This window comes from Chinchilla lanigera, unplaced genomic scaffold (genome assembly GCF_000276665.1).
Source record: "Chinchilla lanigera isolate Chin_1 unplaced genomic scaffold, ChiLan1.0 scaffold00034, whole genome shotgun sequence".
Taxonomy (NCBI): domain Eukaryota; kingdom Metazoa; phylum Chordata; class Mammalia; order Rodentia; family Chinchillidae; genus Chinchilla; species Chinchilla lanigera.
The window spans coordinates 7,473,289-7,494,068 of record NW_004955435.1 but is presented as its reverse complement, the minus strand read 5'-3'; the positions used below and the strand labels follow the sequence as shown (position 1 = coordinate 7,494,068).

The 20,780-nt window shown below is 33.4% G+C and overlaps 1 protein-coding gene across 1 annotated transcript in view; it reads left to right on the top strand.

The window, feature by feature from the left end:
* Window positions 1-20,780, top strand: part of Col11a1 (collagen, type XI, alpha 1) — a 192,619-nt gene that overhangs the window by 51,167 nt on the left and 120,672 nt on the right. Inside the window, exons 6-15 of the mRNA XM_013516403.1 lie at window positions 3,807-3,923; window positions 4,531-4,623; window positions 6,305-6,559; window positions 7,161-7,223; window positions 8,662-8,703; window positions 9,674-9,736; window positions 11,855-11,929; window positions 12,927-13,010; window positions 15,051-15,107; window positions 18,480-18,533. Coding sequence (XP_013371857.1) covers window positions 3,807-3,923; window positions 4,531-4,623; window positions 6,305-6,559; window positions 7,161-7,223; window positions 8,662-8,703; window positions 9,674-9,736; window positions 11,855-11,929; window positions 12,927-13,010; window positions 15,051-15,107; window positions 18,480-18,533 — 903 coding nt within the window. The remainder of the gene's footprint in view (window positions 1-3,806; window positions 3,924-4,530; window positions 4,624-6,304; window positions 6,560-7,160; window positions 7,224-8,661; window positions 8,704-9,673; window positions 9,737-11,854; window positions 11,930-12,926; window positions 13,011-15,050; window positions 15,108-18,479; window positions 18,534-20,780) is intronic.

The following is a 20,780-nucleotide window of genomic DNA, read 5'->3' as shown; positions in this document are numbered from 1 at the left end:
AAACATTTGATAGGAAAAATAGCACACTGCTATAATAGAAAATGTAAGAAAAATTGGTTGAATAATGTAGTAATAAAGAGGATGTTACTAGTTTCTACATTTATTGTCATAATATTAATTTTTATTAATTTATCTGAAAAATCAACTTTTATTGTTTTCCCTAATCATATTAGACTGATACTTCAGTAACAAGTTAAATATTTCATACTTGTATTAAAAGAAGAGTTAAATTAGTAAATAATCCTAATTTTGAGCTGTAGGCATTCATATCTCATTATATTCCCAATATTCATTTTCATAATTGATCTTCAGATAGTCAGTGTAAACAAAATAATAATACCGTGTTACCTGACTGGATTAAGAACATAAAGCATGATGTGGAGGATTAATCATACACAATATTTTTTTATGTTGCTACTTTTTCTCTGAAAGTCACTGCCGGCTGATTATTCTAATTTGGATTGGCATGCCCATCAATTTTGTAAAAGCTGGAGTATGCTTTTTCTAATTGGTACTTTTGTTCAGATAGTATCCTTAAAGCACATATTCTAGTCAGTTCTTAAATTTCAGCTGGCTGTGTGCTCAGCACAGCACTGCTTTGTGATCACAGAGTGAGAGAGTGTACCATGTACAGATCTGAAAGTGGTGATACTTCATTAGATTTTAAGTCTGTTTAAATGACCAAGTTTCCACTGAAGTAGCAGTATGAATAATATTAAAAGTATCATGGTTTTGGAATATTCTTGTCAGGCTAAATCATCTATTGTTATAAGAAAACATAAATTGACATTTAATTCCTTCTCTATATTACACATATTATGTAAAAGAAAATTTATATTCTTTCCAATAAAGGATGAGAAAATAAAGTGAAACCAAAGCAAGACCATCTCTTTTATAAAATAATTGAAAAATAACTGGCTTGGCCTGGTGTGGTGGTACATGCCTGCAATACCAGCTCTTGGGAGGCCAACAGAAGGAGTACTGTGTGTTCAAGGCCAGCCTCAACTATATAGCAAAAAAACAAACTGAACTATATAGCAAAAACCTGCCTCTGAAAATCAAAACAGTGAATAAATAAATATAAATAAACAAAATTGACTTCCAAAAATGTATTATCTTGATCATCTTTAGACTTAATATTTGCTGGGCCAAGGATATAGCTCAGTGGCACAAGTGCCTGCCTGGCAAGCACAAGGTCCTGAGTTCAATTCCCAGTACCAAAAAACCAAACAAACAAAAAAAGATTAGATAGAATGACTTAATATTTGCCATATGTGCTAGTTCTCATATATATACGGTTTTTACTATGGTCACTATTTTCTAATAAATTAAGAAAAGAGTTTATGGCATTTCCTGAAGAATATCCATTCCCATCAAATAGTATAATTTCTGCCAGACCCCTTCAGATAAGCTGGAACTATCCCACCAAGTGTCCACTTGCACATATTCATCTGTTCGATTACAGCCAGTTCTTTCTCTTCTACTTGCCTTTAAGACCACCTGAAAATTCTATAATGAGAAGGGAGAGTCACCAACAAAAATTGCTTATAAAGCTTTGTAGACCAGGAAGGTCTAAGAACACTAAATCCCTCAGAAAGGGAGATGCTATGCAGATAAAGAAGCGAAGCAGCAATTTGTTTTTATCGACTCCTGAGTGAACTCTAAAAGAAGAGAGAGGTTTAGTGTTTTAGGAGGTGAACATGGTATTTTCTGTTCTCTCCCCAACAATCGTTCTGGTCGTTCTTCATTTGTAACGAATTCAAATAGGAGAGAATTATGGAGCGGGAATAAGTTTTCTCACACAAGAGAAAAGCACGATATAAGACTAAGCAAGTACCTTGGTACAGACTCACACATACGTCTCTGCACACCGGACCTGTCAAAATCTATGTTGTCCATGTTTAAGCCTGGCTCTTTATGCTTTCCCTGTTTTCTTTTACACACATGATTCTGAAAAATGTATTTAATTTAAAAAGCCTGAAGCACAAAATACACTGAAAAATATTTTACTTCAGCTGGCAATTAATAGTTACAGACAGTCACTGTTTCTTATCGAAAAATAAATGATTTCACAAAAAATTACTCATTAGATGGTATTCGGTTTCTGTTAATGGCTACTTGATATGTGGATGAGTTTTATATTTACTGGGAATTGTAATTGTTTGTTATCATGTTATTAATAGTGCTTGCATTAAATTTCTAGGCATAGGCATTTTGCACGTTTGTACGAAAAAGCAAAAATATTTAAAGTTGCAGTCTACAAGAATTTTTCTATTTTATGAAATTCTACATAAATTCTTATACGAAAATCATTTTGAATGCTTCCAAGTTATAGTCACTGAGTCTGAAGCTATTACTGGAAGGTTAAAATTATGAATGTGTTTATTAACTTTGTCAGATTGGAGCTTTGACCATCCTAAAGGATAATAAAGAAGTGCCTGTTTATATGTAATAAAACTTGTAACAGAACTGTCTAGGAATCTTCTCTTTGGTGGGGATATTTCACTAAAGGTCGGATGTACAAAGTAGCATGCAACGCAGTCAGTTTGGACATGCCTAATTATATGTCTGTGATGTTGCATATGTTTGCATTGCAGTTTCTAATAGAATCAAACTGTGATCACAAGTATCAAAAAGATTTGTAGCCAATAGGATTTTTGCTGGCATATTAGAGAGGATTAGTTGAAGTGCCAACTGAGGTCTGATTTTAGTGTACATGCTGCTGAAGTGAGCACCAATGGAGGTCTAAATATAGTATTTTGGAAATCATATATTGCTTTTATCATATATATATATACACGTACTACATATACTATATATATACGCATACTATATATGTATATATACACATATGTACATATTGTATGTGGATATATACCCATATATACATACTATATATATACATGTATATTTGTTTTTATGATATATATACCTATACTAGGTATATGTATGTATATTTAATAAGCTAAACTTATGTATAGCTTTAGCTTATTGGATATACTGATTATGCTATATACAACTTTTGTGTATTAACATTATTTTGATTAAAAGGATGATGTCTAAGTTTTATTCTTGATTAAAATTTTCATTAAGATACTTAACTTGGGAGAATCAATTGCTTTATCATTTATGCATGTGTCTGTCTCTCCTTTCTTTATAAAGAAAAATACTACTCCCAATTGAATTCTTTAATTGAATTTTTGTTGTTTTTTTTGTTTTGTTTTTTTTTGTCTTTTTGAGACAGGGTCTCGCTATGCAGTTCAGGCTTGCCCTGAGTTCACTTTGTAGCCCAGACTGGTCTCGAACTTGCAATGATCCTCCTGCCTCAGCCTCCTGAGTGCTGGGATTACAGCCATACACCCCCATGCCCGGCCTATATTTTTATTTTTAAACATATTGCTTAATAAAAAGATAGTGATTCAAATTACTGTCAAATTCTTTCAGTAGAAATTTGCATAGCAGTTTTTATGAATCAAAATTAGCATGAACATTTAACAGCTCTAAGAACATAAATGTTGTGTTTGAATTAATGTTCAACAATTAAAAGTTTGAATCATTATTTAAAACTCCTAGTTTTCTCACAACCCTAACCATTGTTCCGCTTTTAGAAATCCCGCTTTGTCATTCCCGTGATACTCTGAATAAGACAGTATAATTTTCTATGCAGTGCAAATTGACTTAAATAACACATGGGTTTCTTGACTCTTAACATTTACTCTGAGTAAAAGTTAAGATGACTCCCGCTCTCTTAGTAGTATTACTTGCCACTAACAAAATTGCCTGGTATTTTTCCCTTTGCAATGTAGTATGCACCTGAGGATATAATCGAGTATGACTATGAGTATGGGGAAGCAGACTATAAAGAGGCTGACAGTGTAACAGAGACACCCACTGTAACTGAGGAGACAGTAGCACAGACAGAGGTAAAAACAAAGTCGCGTCTTTGTGTGTGGTGTTCTGCTCTTGGTCCTCCGTGGTTCCTTCCGTCCGCTGTTCCTCGAGCTGATCACGAACCTTTCGCTCATCTGTTTGTCTGTGGAATAACAACTCCTTTTCCTTTGACAGCAGCTGTCCCGAAGGAAAGCCGACCCTTTTGCTTTTGTGGCTGTTTCCTGTCCTCTGTGCTGTTTATTTCCTCTCTCACTTTATTTATGTTTTCCATTCCATCTTTCATCACGTTTTACAGAAAAAGAAATCCAGTTTCAAAAAGAAGATGAAGACAGTGGCCACTAAGTCAAAGGAAAAGTCCAAAAAGTTTACACTCCCCATATCTGAAAAATTTTCATCCAAGAGGAAGAAACGTAATCGAGCAGCCGCAAAAGCCAAACTAGGGGTAAAGGTAGCAAAGAAAGAGCAATCAAGATCTATCCCAGATAAGCCGGAAGATCTCTGATGATGAGTCGTGCTCTTCACCCAACTAGAGAAATAGCATTTGGCTAATACTAGAACCCAATTCAGTCATCATTTTTTCACATATTCAGGATTATTTTACTTATTTACTAATTAGTTTTCTTTTGAATTTTTTCTTAGGCAAATATTGTTGATGATTTTCAGGACTATAACTATGGCACGATGGAAAGTTACCAGACAGAAGCTCCTCAGCGGGTATCTGGATCAAATGAGGTAACACACAGACGCACCATTAAGTCACGGTGCAGTCTCGAAGATACGTGATATCTCTTGACATAATGTATTCTGGAAGAATTCGTAATCTTGAAATATTTGAAGCTTTTATTCTTTTATTAAGGTTAGAGAATAAAACAGGTTCACTCTTACTAAGAATATTAAAACATTGATGTCAGAGTCAATTCAGGTTTTACATGAGTCTTTGCTTCATGTAAATGCTAAATTAATCACACTGAATTGACTGCTAGCACTTTCTTGGTTGCTTCGGAAAATTAGCAAGCTTTTCAACATGTTGTGACAAAGGGTATTCGCAACAGGATTCTTCTGTAAGAAGAAGCCTCTGAAATGATAATTGTATCGTCAAGTGATACAATTAGAATTTTATTTCAGCCAATCAGTAATCATGCATTTTAATGACATGTTTTTGCAGAAATAAGTGTAAGTGGATTTTATTAGATATTTATTTTTAAACTTGTTATGAGTATAACATTAATTATGGTTAAAATAATTTATCTTAACTATTCCATTATGTTCTATGAAAATATTTAAATTCAGGTAGGTTAAAATCAGTTTGGAGAATTCCATACTGTGCACGCATTTTCGTTGGAAAAAAATATGCAGTTCAACTCTTAGCTTTGTTATATGCCTGGCATTGAACCCTTAGTATTTTTCAGAGTATGAGTAATATGTGGGTAAGTCAGTTATTTGAAATTTATATTCAGTTTGTCCTAATTTGACAAATAAAGCCACTAGTACTTCGCCTGCAACACATAATTTAAAATAATGAACATTTAGCATGTAAATGAATATTGTTTTACATAGTCTTAATCATTTTTTAAAAGATATCTTGACTCAAGATTTTTATTTATCTGTACAAATTCATGCAGCTCTTTTAGCTTAGGGACATGAACAGTTCACAATCCATTCTGGAATAATATTCCACCTCTGTAACGAGGATAGACTCCTTATCTAAGAGCAAAAGGCATCATAATGATTGGATATTTTATTTTAATAATAGTTACTCATTTAATCACTTCCACATTTTCATCCTATGTCTCTAAGGAAGTACCATTGATGTAAATTTTATTTTTAATTTTTAGTCTCTAATTTTTGTTATAAAGTAATATCTATTTAATTGTTTTAAATTTTGAGGACTATAACTGATGTTTTATTTACTTTAAAGAAGTCTAATATAATGACTTCTCCACGTGCACACTATTCTGTATAACCCTTGCAATGATGTGGTTTTTTTTGGCATTAATATTTTACTTATGAATTAGATATCAAATTTATATGATTATCCATGTAGTAATTGCATTTAATAATGTTCTATGAAAGCAAACGATTCTTTACACATATTTTATTATTCAAATTTTAAGTAAATGTCCAATTGACTAGCAGGATATTTTAATGGAAGCAAATACACATGCTGGCACCATGTGAGTATTTGCAATTCATTGGGAAAATGGCTTGAAAGCAATATATCTTTGTGCATGGGAATGTACAAGTGTATTTCTTTCGGTGATACTAAAGGCAAGCTTTCCAGGCCTTCAGTCTTGCTTGAATAGTGATAAAAACTCTTTTCATTCATGCCACCAAGCTGTAGTTACAAATGCTACCTTGCTTTACTAACAAATGCACTTTATGTTCTTCAATTCTCTGCAACTTACATGAATAGCCAAATCCAGTTGAAGACGTTTTTACTGAAGAATATCTAACTGGAGAGGATTATGATCCCCAAAGGAAAAATTCCGAGGACACTCTATATGAAAATAAAGACATAGACGGCAGGGACTCTGATCTTCTGGTAGATGGAGATTTAGGCGAATATGATTTTTATGACTATAAAGAATATGAAGAAAAACCGACCAGCCCCCCTAATGAAGAGTTTGGTCCAGGTGTACCCGCAGAAACTGATTTCACAGAAACAAGCGTAAGTCAGCGTTACGCTCTGTGTCATTGTGTGTGCTGCTTTTAGGGTGCATTCGTAACCATACTGGTATCTTTTCAGGTTTAAAATACAGGTTGAATTCTTATATCATTTATAAGTACTCACCACTCCTAGGCTACTTTGGTAGATGCTTCTTAATGGGAACCTTCAGCTGTGCAATCTCAGGCCAGATTACTGGAGTCTTCATTGAAAGTCTGCTGTTTATTAGAATTGAACCTTACCTTTATTATTATTGATAAGATTAGAATAGCCAAGTTTATCCTGACTTGTAAATCTAATTTGTGATTTTAGATAGTTATTAAATGTAATTTGATATACATTAATGTCTTGCAATAATAATTAAGGCCACAGTTTCTCTTTTTATGGCATGTTTTAAAACAGCAGCTGTTAAATGTCTTTTTAGGTTCAGTGTATATGTTCATACACTACTGAAACCTTCAATAAGGTTCTATTTTAACAATCCCATATTTTAATAGTTTGTTTCAAATGCATATAAACGATCAAAGTCCTTTTACAACAGAAAGGTGTGTGCTGTTCCTTACTTTGAGGACGTTTTGACTGTTTGTACCTTTTCAATCAACAGATCAATGGCCACGGTGTGTACGGAGAAAAAGGGCAGAAAGGAGAACCAGCCGTGGTCGAACCTGTAAGCACTGAGAGACACACATTTTAACGTTTGGTACATTTAACTGCTGTTATGAATTGCCAGCATCATCTTAAACTTTTGTGTATGTTTACATGTTAGCTTAAAGAGTCCTGATGCCCTCATGTTTGTAATTTGCTACAAATAGATAAATCAGCAATGTCCTTCTGGCAATTGCCATGTCCATAAACCAAAAAAATTATAGAGAGAGAATTTTGGAATTTGGAAAGCGCTGAAATTTGTCTAGTCTAATTCTCTTTCTACGGAGTTGAGATCTAATGGGTTTCAGTAAGTTTTGGTGGTTTCTGATGTTTGATGTTGGAGATAAAACATTACTTAAGATCTTCTAATTTTTAATTTTAGGACTTTCTCTCCTCGTTTCTATGATGTCATTATTGGAAATATATGAAAGCACATAAATACTTGTTTCTTTTCCAAACTGCATCACGCAGGAATATGAGTATTTTTCTAAAGTACTTTTTCTTCTATGTTCAAATAAAGCTCTGAAGATCATTTTAAAATTTTTTAATGTTATTATTCTGTGTGGTATTGGTAAGAAACACTTTCTACTGGAAAGCGAGTTTACAATGGTTCCCCTTAAGCAGCAGTTTGGGAAAACCAATCTAGTAAAACTGGATGCAGTATGTTTGACTCTTTGCTTGAGAGCCATGGAAACTGTTTCAGAAACTCTTAAGGACTTGAAAATTGAAAGGAAAAAAAAAGGCAAAGAAGGTAAAGATTTAAAGGACACAGCTTTAAGGACCATATTGCCTTTTTGCTCTACTACAAAATCTGAGAAAGCAGGTCATATAGTCATGAAAAGTTCTTAAAAAATCTTTTTTTCAGAATAAATTTGTCCTTGCTATAAAAATATACCACCCAAATTTATAACTGACATTGCGTTGTTCAGCTATCAAATCCTGTAGTTGAGTCAAAAACATTTTTGGAACTGAATTCTCTTCCTGAGCTATTCTCATTTATTATCTGGCTTATCTCAGATTTTGTGCTTATTGCCTTTGTCTGGACTTCTCTGCCCTTATCCTGAATTAAAGTGCTAAGGTATCACTTACTTTCATTCATTCATTCATATGGATTATATCTATAAGTGCCTGCATCACACCAGGCATTACTGTGAGTACTAGGAAAAATCTGGGCAAATATCTTTTGTGTACACTTATTTAGAGCACTTAACTTTGTAATGTTATTTGTCTGAATATTTATCTTATCCTCAATTAGTTCCTAGATCTTCTGAGGTCAGGAACTTTTTTTAATCAATTTTAATTTCTTTCCTTCCCTATCAAAATTGTGATTGGTTTTATATACTAAAAATTAAAAATTTACTTTTTAAAATGCAGTGATGTAGTGCTCTCTTATAGTTTCTTATTGAGGAGGTTAAGAATTGCATTTCCCTGAGAAAGATTTTTTCGTTTTTTTGTTATAGGGTATGCTTGTTGAAGGACCACCAGGGCCAGCAGGACCTGCGGTATGTAAATGACTTAATATTATTTTGGTTTGCATTTTTAAATTATTGAAACTAAGATTTTTATTTTATCGGATTTATACATTTAACACTTATTTTAATGTTGACTTTCAAATGCAAGTATTTGCTCAGAGGAGCTGGTGGACTTCTATTGCTTTTTGATGTGGTTCTTCAAGTAATATTTTGTTGAGCATTTGGATTAAATTTTGAATGCTGTTTTTGTTAAATATCTGCATCTTCTGACCACTTTTTATCCTTCTACCTGAAAAATTTCCAAGTAAAGCCAAGAGGCAATCTTCTTTTTCTTAGAGAGCTATAATTATATCTAAGGGCATGGAAGTGAGTATGTCAGGTGGACCTTTGCAGCCTTATGTGTACTAATGTGTGGAGTAATTATCACATTATCAGATTCTACTGTCGCTTCCTGGTACAGCTGATGTCGTTCAGTGTGCTATTATTTTCACCTTGTTGAAATGATTAGACCTTATGAGGAGCCCTCTATTTTTGTTTGCAGTTCACTAAATTCTTGTCACCTGAAAATAATTCTATGATACTTACACTTTCAAATGAAAGAAAATATCAGAAATGCTTTCCAGCTAAATGATGTCCACCTTTTCAAGTTTTCTGTCATCACATTTGGGAGTCTCATCTCAGAGCCCCTGTCTTCCGGAAGAAGGTGGACCCAGCTTCCGCCTCAGGGCCTTGACGGCGGCGTGCTCTCCTCCTGTTCTTCCTTGGGGCGTTGGGCTCCCCCAGAGCAGCTTCGGATAGGAACAGTTTCACTCCCTTTGAAGCTGTTCCGATGTGTCCTTGTCCCTGCGTAGGAAGCTACACAGTGCAGCTGTCGAGAGTCCAGAGTACACTGATGAAACATGACCGAGTGGTTGTTTGATTTTAGCAGGATGAACACTCAATTGTCCCAGCACTAATGAGATTAAGAATTTGACTCAGGTCACGATTTGTTTCTCTGTAGGGTCTTATGGGTCCCCCAGGTCTACAAGGCCCCTCTGGACCCCCTGGTGACCCTGGTGATAGGGTAAGTGAAACAACATGTCATTATAAAAGCATGCAACCCAGGTTAAAAAAAATTCAAACATATTCTACAATTTCACGTGTTATCATTTAACTCGGTGGGGTATGGGTGGGAAGTGTGTGAACTGAGTGTGTGCAACATTTAAGTTTCAAAGCTACAGTTTAAAAGTGAGGCTAAAACATGCTTAGCTATTGTAGAATTAGCAAGCCAATTTTATTCTCAGCCTCAATATCGAGATGAACCTATTCCATGAGAGTCAATGCTTCAAATTTGTATTCCAGATATATTTGCTAGACAGTCCCTTAGGTATTTAGCTGAATACTTTTAGAGTGAGTTGATGAACCTGCATTGTACCATAAACACCAAGTTCTGGGTTATGTGGTACAGTAGATCATTTGTGTGAAGCCTCCATAAACTTTGTAAAGTGTCTGTCCTTCCGCAGTCAGTAAGAACCCTCTCTTCTTTTAAAAACAGTCAAGAAGAGGAAACCATGCCAGTCAGTTACACTATTAATGTCTCTTAGTTCATTGAAAAGGAAGGTTGGTGCTGATATTGATGGGAGAAAATTTGATGCCCCTGTCTTGTACCCTGAGCAACTACTTTAAAGATAACAGCATGTAATGTGTAACTGTTGTTATTCCCCTATTATTTTGTTATGGAATTTTGTTTTATGTTTTCTCCACAAAATAAAAAAATCTGTTCAGAGAAGAAAAAATCCAGTTTGTTGAATAGTTGTGTCATTCTCTCCATGTACTATGTACTTATAATTATCCATATGCATAATATAATTATAATACTATAACAATATATTTTACATTGCGATTCTTTATGAAGAAGATTCTTTAGTGGAAGGGTAAAACACTGACACTATATTACCTGGGAATAAAAGGTGTAAAGGAGTATGTGTTGATCCAAATGTCGTAAAACAAAACAAATTAGTGGATCAGAGATTAAATGTAATTGCACTTCTTATATTTTGCAATTGAAATAAGGCAAAATATTTTGTTTTAGATTTAAACTGTAAAGATTTAAAAATGTTGCCAAAATTCTAGTTGGGTAAGAGTTACTTAAGCTTGGAGGACTTAAATGGCCGATTAGGCAGTTGCTCATTTTCTTATGTAGTTTTCTCAGTCTTTTTTTTTTTTTTTTGGACACAGGGTCTCACTGTGTAGTTGAATCTGGCTTCAGTTCACTGTGTAGCTCAGGGTGGCCTCAAACTTCTGGTGATCCTCCTGCTTCAGCCTCCTGGTTGCTGGCATTACAGGCATTAGCCACCATGCCTGGATGCTTAGTCTTTTATGTCTATTTTGATGAATATATTTATATTTTTATCAGTCACTTTAGTTAATATTATGTTCATTTTAAAATTCTAACCTTCTTTCAAATGACTGTTTGGGATTCTGTAATTTATTGATCCTAATGCCATATTTATTCTTATATATTTATACTTACACTAAGTGATAAATGTGCACACATAAATGTATGTACAAATACATACTGGCTATGTTATATCGATTAGAATTCATACTAAATTAGTGATTCTGAGTAAATTTAACCTGTTAAACTCAACATGCTGAGATTAGTAATTATCTGTGTTAATAAAGTATCTCTTTTGAAGATACTCAAAGTAGCCAGGGGATACACTGAAAGTAGCACCTGTTTAATAAATTAGTTAAATATTTCAAGTATCCAATAGAGGATATATAAAAAAAATTAAATTCATTAATTGTGAAGAGATCTCTTCTCATTCCCTCAGATCCTGTTTTTCCTTGTGTAAAGCAAACTAGATTCACATGTTTGTCTCACACTGATTCATCCTTGATTGACCCCTAAACACACAGGAACTCCTCATTGTATGCAGTTCATAGCTGTACTTAAACTGAGTGAAATTCACACTTCATTGGATTATACATTAATAACCAAACATTAATAAAATCCTCCAAACCTAGGGCACAGAAATGCAACCCATTCTAGGTATAATTACCAAAAACAGAGATTAACCAAGTTAGAGAGAGCAGTAGTGAAGTAATTAATATAAATTTATGTCATCTATTTTAAGTTATGGTACTTCCAGTAAATTTTGTTACTTATTCATTTTGATGATTTCATTTATTTTCCTAGGGCCCTCCGGGACGTCCTGGTTTACCAGGGGCTGATGGTCTACCTGGTCCTCCTGGTACCATGTTAATGTTACCGGTAGGTTTATTTTTTTTTAAGTAAAGATAATTTGATATTTTGTCATCATGTTTCTGTGAACTACTGTTTATTAAGCACCGTTCTATAAATACAGACACGTACAATCAGGCAGCTTTTGGAAATTAACTAAACAGAATCTGGTAAAAATCAATCTCTACGCAAAGTTTTTCATTATTTGATTATACTTTTGCCCATGAAGTTTTTATCAGTATTGCTAATCATGTGTTTTTCCCCTGGTTGTACCATTAACATACATTTTGTATGCTGTTTAACATAATGTTAGTGTGCTATTTGCCAAAATATACTATGGTTGAAAATTTTTAAAGAAAAGATATGTATAGTGTCAGTATTCATTTCTCAAAGTTATTTGCTTTGCTCTAAGATGTCTTTCTAAAATTTCTGTTGCCATAGCTTTAGGGTAAGAAAATATTTGATTTATGGCTTAAGTGCAGTAAAATTTCAAAAAATAATTTGTTAGAGTGAAATATTGACTCACATGGCATTTTGGGTTAAACTTTCGATTGTATGGTGGAATAATAAAGTAGATTGATTTTCTAGTATAATTGCTCAAGAATGGGCAAATGAAGTAAGTATAACTTAGGGAAATTTTCTCTTTGTTCATGGAGATCTCTAAAATTTTGGGCAACAAAATAAAGATAAGTCTATGACCACCACTCAAATTAGTGCCTTTGGAATGTTTACAAATGAAAGAATAAAGTAGGTAACACTTATGCAGATAAAAATAGACTTATCCAGAGATTTGTTTCAAAGATTATAGACTATAAGGCGAAAAGTGTTTTCTAGTGTCTATACAGTAAGAAATTGAAAGTGAGCTAAATAAAGAAATCTAGGTCCCAAAACTCAAGTTGGAGTTACTTTGGAGTTTTGTAGCATGCCACTATTTTAGGGAAGATTTTTTTTTTTTTATCTAGTAATTAAGGAACCTAGTAAAACATTTGAAAAGGGGCATTTTGATCTTTATGTGATCTCTTCCCAGTTTCGTTATGGTGGGGATGGCTCTAAAGGACCAGCTATCTCTGCTCAGGAAGCACAGGCTCAGGCCATACTGCAGCAGGCTCGGGTAAGAGAGAAACATGTTTTCCTGTAACCCGGTGTGTGTGTGTGTGTGTGTGTGTGTGTGTGTGTGTGTGTGTGTGAATTGTGTATGGAATATAGATGGAGCAGCCGCTAAAACTGTATTAAGTTTTGCAATATTGGTAATTAAGTAAATATTAAGTAACTGACTCTAGAGGTAATTCTATATATAATTCAAACAGTTTCTCACTATACTACCCAAAATTTGTGGGTTTTTGTTTTTTATTTTTCTGATGAGCATTGATGAATTTACATCTCTACTTTTTCTTGTTTCCTTTTTCTCTGAGCACTGTCAGTTACTGATGGATGGATATATTTAAGAGAATAAAGTTTGAAGAAACTATGTTCAACTTCACCATCTTGATTATTTAAAATGTCCTAAGTAATCTAAAAAGTTAAGACTCTTGAGTGTTATTGTGTATGAAGAGGAGCTTCCTTAAAGTCTGTATTTTTTAGTTAAAATCTTTACCATTTAAAATAGTTTTACAAAATGCATTCAGTATCGATACATCTTCAGTTTAAAGTCTGTTGTCAATTGAAACCATCAACAATCTTTAGATTTATAAAATAATCTTAAATTTTTATCTGTTTTCATTGCAATTAAAATATACATGACACAAAAAAAACCCAGGAAGAAATCAGAAAGCATGTATTTTTTTTTCCATAGTAATTTTTAAGTAAGAAAGTTACAAAGGTAGTTTTGGTTGGTATGGTATGGCTACCCTCTTACTATCCAACATAAATCCCTTCTGTCATAACTATTTGTGATCATGAATATTTATATGTATGTGTGTATGTGCAAAATATCTGAAAACATAAGTGAAAGATGTAATTTACTTCAACATTCATGTTACCTATATCAACTAATCTGAAAAACATATTATTACTGACTGGATCATATCGAAAGGTAATACAAATTTGCATATTTGGGTTTTAGGGCATGGTATAATATAATTTAGAAAATATTTAATACTTAATTTGTGATTTCTATGATTTAGCTTGTAAGTTGTATCATTTTGAAAAAAAATGTAAGGTAATTATTTGCATTTAAATATTTTGAGGCCAGGGAATTCCTCATTTTATTAGTCCTCTTCACCTGCTTGAAAAATTGGTAGCAAGCATTATAATTCCAATTTTTCAGATATTTAATCTCAAGGATTAAGAAGTATATTGTCAAAAATCCCATGGTGAGTTAGAAGTGGAATTTTGAGACCCTACTGTCTGCATTCCGTGCACTATTCTAATATAATTTTGTATTTATTTCCATCACAGTTTTACTTTGATATGTTGGGATAAGCCTAAACATTAATCTTTTGGACTCACTAATATTCAAAAATATCACACCATACTAATTTAACCTCTGTCAGATTTTTAACTGCTGTATTCTATATATTACAGCTCTTAGATTGCACTAATTATGTATATCTAATATTCAGTGTAACAATACTGCATGCAGTCAGTCCACTATTTGTGATTATGCAAAGTAAATATACTATTATGAAGTATTACATCTTAATAAGCAAAGTACTTTATCATAATGCTTTCTGTCCAGTGTTCGCTTTGTGCAGCTGGACTTTTATCATTGTATTTTTTCCTAAAGTACTATTAGTTTAATCTTATTTAAAGTAGCTCACATTGTTCACTTTTAAGAATATTTTCAGTGAGAATTATGTGTTAACATTTAAGAGGAAAACGCTATACGTTATTGTGAAGTATACATCAGAATAGAAACTTACCAGGTGTTACTTATTATAAAGCTATTTTAACTTTTGTTGATTAAATCATAACAATATATGGTATAGATTCTTAATGTTTTAAGGTTTTAAAAATGTCTTGTAATTACTTAGGTCTTTTGTCAGTGTAGCAGCTTCCCTCTCTTCAGTAACCTGGCACTATTTGTAGCATGTCGCTATTATACCTGTGTTAATCATGTGCTGTGTAAGGGATTTTCTGCCAATGACCACTGCATTTCAAAATGCTCTTCGAGGAGAGCTTTCCTGAACTTGATATATTTTTTATTTTCTAGATTGCGCTGAGAGGCCCACCTGGCCCAATGGGTCTGACTGGAAGACCAGGTCCTGTGGTAGGTTGTTTTACCCAAACATATAATATATGTTAAAATCCCCTTACTAGTACTTTCCTGCAGATCTCCTGGCAGGTAGTATTCATATCTGTGGTTGACAAAACTAATGTACATATTCATGCTTGACATTGCTTCCATTAATACAGTCATTTCCAATTCAGCTTTAAATACATTCTGATGAAAAGGTTTTAGTTGAACTTCTTCGCGTCAAATATATAAAATAAAAATATAATTCTGTCACATATACAACTATTCATTTCTCAAACTATCCAATTTATTTGCCTCAGATTCAGGTAGTAGCATGCAATTTTCATTAATTTTTGAAACTTTTTTTTTTTTTTTGAGACAGGGTCTCACTACGTAGTTCAGACAGGCCCTGAACTCTCTGTGTAGTCCAGGCTGGTCTCAAACACATGTGCGCCACCAGGCCTGGCAAGATTTAGTTTTATATTAAGTATAATTCCCATTTAAAAAGACATTTATATAAGAAATCTGTGAAAATTCTTACAGAATCTCAGTAGCAAGCAAGATAATTGGTATAAACTGAAGGTGGTCTCAAAATTCCATTAGATGCTTTAGATAATAGAGAAATTATTTTTTAGATACTCTTAGAAAATAACAATGTAGTTTTTTCTTTCTTACAGGCATGCCAGCAGGCTTTTTCAAATATTTGTTTTCTAAAATATTTCAGATATTTTGAAATGTACTAAGGTTAAGCAACAGAGCAATTCAAAACAACAAAATAATACTTTGCAAATTAAGTTCTTTCAAGAAAGAACCAGTGTTCCCTCATTTTAGAATTTGTGAGAAAAAATGCCTACCTTAAGAACTTGTTTTTTTATTATAAAAATTAGTTTTTCTGTGCTTTAATGTAATCTCATATGATTCCAATATGCTTTCTTGAAGAAAAGCAATTTATAGAATATTATTCTGAAAGTCAAAAATCTTATCTGTGTTTTCAGATGACATGTAATCACACACTTTTTATTGAAATTTGAGTCACTTGGCCTTCTAATTACTAAATCTGCTTTATTGATCCTGTTAAGATGACAACTGTCTTCATGTTTTACACAAGAGTTTTGTAGCTTTCCATAAGTTTATATTTCCCTCAATTGACTCTTGAAATGTCATTAATACTTTGTGTGTTTTGAAATGGTACACATTCAGTCACGGACACTTACATGTAATGTAGGTGCTGATAATATTTTCAAAATAATTCTAATTATACAAATTTCTGAAGAAATCTTCAAATTTCTTTTGCATATATTTTACTCTTCTGCTTCTCACAATACACTAAGGAATATGGAATAGTTTATGCAATTTAACAGAGGAAGAAATGAGTTAATTTGCCAGTGACTCAAATTTATATACTTGAGGAAAATATGTTAGCATTTTCCCAAATTTGGAGCAGAAGATTACCTGGGCATTTTATTCAAAATAAAAATTCCTGGAAACCTGAGCTTGGGACACTAATGCTGTAGTTTTAGAATTGGGAGTTGATAACTTATATTTTTGGTGAGTACCCGACTTTATTTTTATGGGCACACTTTTTTGGAAAATTCTGTCATATGCTCTGGTTTATCATCTAGGACAGCTAAAACAGTATTATCCAACTACATTTCATTACTTCACCATCTGGACAAATGCAGGTTGAGTGTAAGGGTGGTGGTGAGCAGAACCAATGGAGAGGTGTTATTTTAGCAATTCTTGGCCAATCATTGGAGCGCCACCATTTTTAAAACTATATTTTGGCAGAGTGAAAACATAGATAACATGTGGACATCCTTAATGTTACAGCCAAGATTTATTCATTTTATCTACTTACCACTTATGGAAAACTTAGCGTGCCTAAAAATTAAATAATGGATACAAAAATTTTAGAAAACATGTTATTTCTTTTCACCATTTCCTTTTCTATTCTGCTTTGTTCCAAAATACTAAACTATTTCAAATACCTAGTAATTCTATAGTCTACAAAAATAGTTCATGCATTCAAGTTTATCAAACACAACGTACATCAGATTTTAACATAAATATGGACAGTTTTCAATGAAAAACTAACTTGTAGAAATGTATCCAATATTTTTATGCACAAATGGATAGCTAAAGTGTAAAATATGCAGGAAATATTGAAAATGTGTTTCCTTATTCTATTACTGTCAGGTATTACATGGCAATGTTTACCGTAAGTGTTTTGACAAGTTAATTGTAATCTACTGACTGCCTAGTGCTTATATACAAAAGATATAATATAGTCAATTAATTAAAACAAATTGACTTCTATAATTGTATCCACACAGTAATTAATAATTGGATTTTAAATAGAACCACAGTTTTTCTTCTGTGCAAATTAATTTGCAAAAGTTCTTCATTCAGTGCTTGAAAATCATCAGTATTTTCAAGATCTGAAGGTGTGTGCTACTTGATTGTCCCTTTCCTGTCATGCCAGTAGTTATTTCACTATGGAACCACCAGGAGGCTCTGCAGAGCTAGCACTTTTCACTTCAGTAGAATTTTAATCATCGTACTTTTACAGCACTCAATTTATCAAACTATATATTGACTTAAGTATATCAGGAACTCCTTAAACAGCTGTTTACTTGTTCAGCATGAATTTAACTATCACCACTATATTCATTTTTAATGTGTTAAAGCATTGAGGGATTATGACTGGCCCAGTACCTAGTTTTAAAGCTCACGACTCCTTTATTAAGCAATTTAATGCTTTCTCCTGTTTAGTATGCGAGGTTTTCATTTTAGTTTTTGAATTATGTAAATATTTGTAAGAAATTTTTGTTATGAGTTATTCACAGGAGAAAAACAACCTGGGAAATATTTTGACATTATTTCAGGATGGTGATGATAAAAAATAGCATCTATCTTTGTCATTTTATAATTCAAGAATTCACCATTTGCAAATACTTGACTGTAAAAGCAGTGATTTTTTTTTTTCACCAAATCTGTTTTGTATAAATGGATTCAATACACACATAGCTTTAAATTATTTTGCTCTACTATTGTGAATCTGTGCTGCTCTAGTACTATACCGCAGTGTAGCGGTCCTCCTTGTGTCAGCGTAAGTGTTCTGATGGTGCTCACACTAAAGATGCGAGTGTGATTTATGAGGTTGGCTCCTGTGTGGATGTTACTGAAATATAAGCCTTTAAGTAACTTGACACGCTGAAATACAATGGGTGTGCTGAGAGGAGGACTACTTCGAGTAAAAGACTTGAAGTGCTTGCTGTGCTAATTAATGGAGTCTTCTTAATTTGATTAAACATGTTTAGAGTATTTATTTCAAGTAGAAAACATGGTAAGAGTGGTCTGGAAATTTCTGAATTAAGTGATTATGTCTTCAATTTTTCTGTACAGGGAGGACCTGGGTCAGCTGGGGCCAAAGGTGAGAGTGGTGATCCTGGTCCTCAGGTAAAACACAACGTTATCTTCATTCATTTAATTATTGCCTTTATTTTATCTATTACAACAAATGAAGTGTCAGAGTATCTCCAGTATGTTACTTAAAGCTTATATCATCTCTTTTTATTGTATTGTTTCTTCATTTAATTAAGGTTATTGGTACATTTTAGATAAATATAAATATGGATGTTCATATATTGCTCTGGTGTGATGCTTTTAATTCTTTCAGGAAGATACCAAGAAGGAGAGTAACTGAGTCAAATGGAACATCTAGTTTTAGTTATTTGAGGAATCTCCACACTTATTTTCACAATGATTACACCAGTCTACATTCCCACCAACAGTGGAGAACGGTTGCTTTTTCCTCACAGCCCCACCTGTATTTGTTATTAGTTGATTTCTTGGTAATAGCCATTCTTTCTGGAGTGAGATGGCATCTCAGTGTTGGTTTAATTTGCCTCTCTCAAATAGCCAGTAATATTGAACATTTTTTCATGTATTTATTTGCCATTTGTACTTCTTCATCGTAGAAGTGTGTATTTATTTCAGATGCTCATTTTTTCAATGGAATCTTCAAATTTTAGGTTTATTTTTTTTGAGTTCTTTATGTGTTCTACATATTAGCCCTTTGTCTGAGGAACAGCTGGAAAAAATTTTTCCTATTCTGTGGTTTGTCTCTTCACTCTGTTGGTGATTTATTTTGCTGTTCAAAAGCTTTTTAATAAGATGGGATCCTACTTGTTTATTCTTTATGATGTTCCCTGTTTGATTGAGTTGAGGTTTTGGTCATAAAATCTTGGCGTATAACTGTGTCTTCAAGAGTTCTACCTAGGGCCGAGGATGAAGCTCTGGTCTGGCAAACACAAGGTTCTGAGTTTGATTCCCGGTACCAACAAAACAAGAATAGAAGAGTTCTACCTTTTCTCTCTCCCAGCAAATTGAGTATTTCTGTTTTAATATTTAGATCTTTGATCTAAATAATAACCAAATTCAGTCACATAGCTGAATATAAAGTCAACAGTAAAAAATCAGTAGGATTCCTATAAACAAATAAGAAACTCAGAGTGAGATATTAGGGAAATCATATCTTTTACAGTAGCATCAAAGAAATGAAATGCTTACAAATCAATCTAATGAAGGAAGTGAAAGATATTTACAATGAAAACTACAGTACTCCGAAAAAGGAGATTGAAGGGGATATCAGAAAATGGGAAGATATCCCCTGCTCTTGGGTAGGAAAAATCAACAGAGCGAACATGGCCATACGCCCATAATTGTTACATAGCTTTAATGCAATCCCAATGAACACACCAGTAGCATACCTCACAGAGTTAGAGAAAACAACCCTAGAATTCATTTGGAATTGGATGAGACCTAGAATAGCAAAAACAACTGCAGGCAGCAAAGGCAAGGCAGGGGGCATCACAATCCCTAACTTGAAATTATACTACAAAGCCACAAAAACAGCATGCTGCTGGCGAAAAAACAGACTCAAAGATCAATAGAACAGACTGGAAGACACAGAAACAACTCCAAGCACACTTCGCCACCTCCTTTGACAAAGGGGCCAGACACGTTTCCTGGAAGAAATCAAGCCTGTTTAATTAATAGTACTGAAAAACATGGCTTTCCACATGCTGAACACCAAAATTACATCCCTTTTAAGTGAAAAGTCCCTAGTGGCCCTTCGATTGGCAGTAACTTTGTTAATTTTGCAATAATTTAAATTGTGGCTGGAAACAGGTGTGAAAGGAACAGGACTTCAGAACCCTAAAGTGAGCAGAGACTCTGCCGAGCAAAGCAGTTCTAGTGGTGCTCACAGTGCTCTTGCTCCACATCTGTGTTTTTGTGAAGAACAAATTTGGTACCGAGTGTCGTAAAGCTTGCTGAATACATTGTAAAGAAACTAACTTCCGAACCTTAAGGCTGAGAAAATTAAGAGAAATTGTGGACATAGGAGCTGAGTATTTTTAAATGTTACATTAGGTGTCGGGGTACTGAATTCAAAATGTCTATAATGACAATAGAATCGCTACATTATACAACATACATTTTCTTGAAAATAGAAAAGCAAAAGTGATTTTTAAAAATACATTCATTTAGGGATGAAAATACTTTCTTAGACGGTGGGCTGCAGGGCCTCTCCAGTAGCCATCCACTCATTTTATCCTTCTTTGTAGTTTTATTTTAAAAACAATATCAGGACAAATTAAATAATGTTTTATATATATATATATATATATATATATATATATA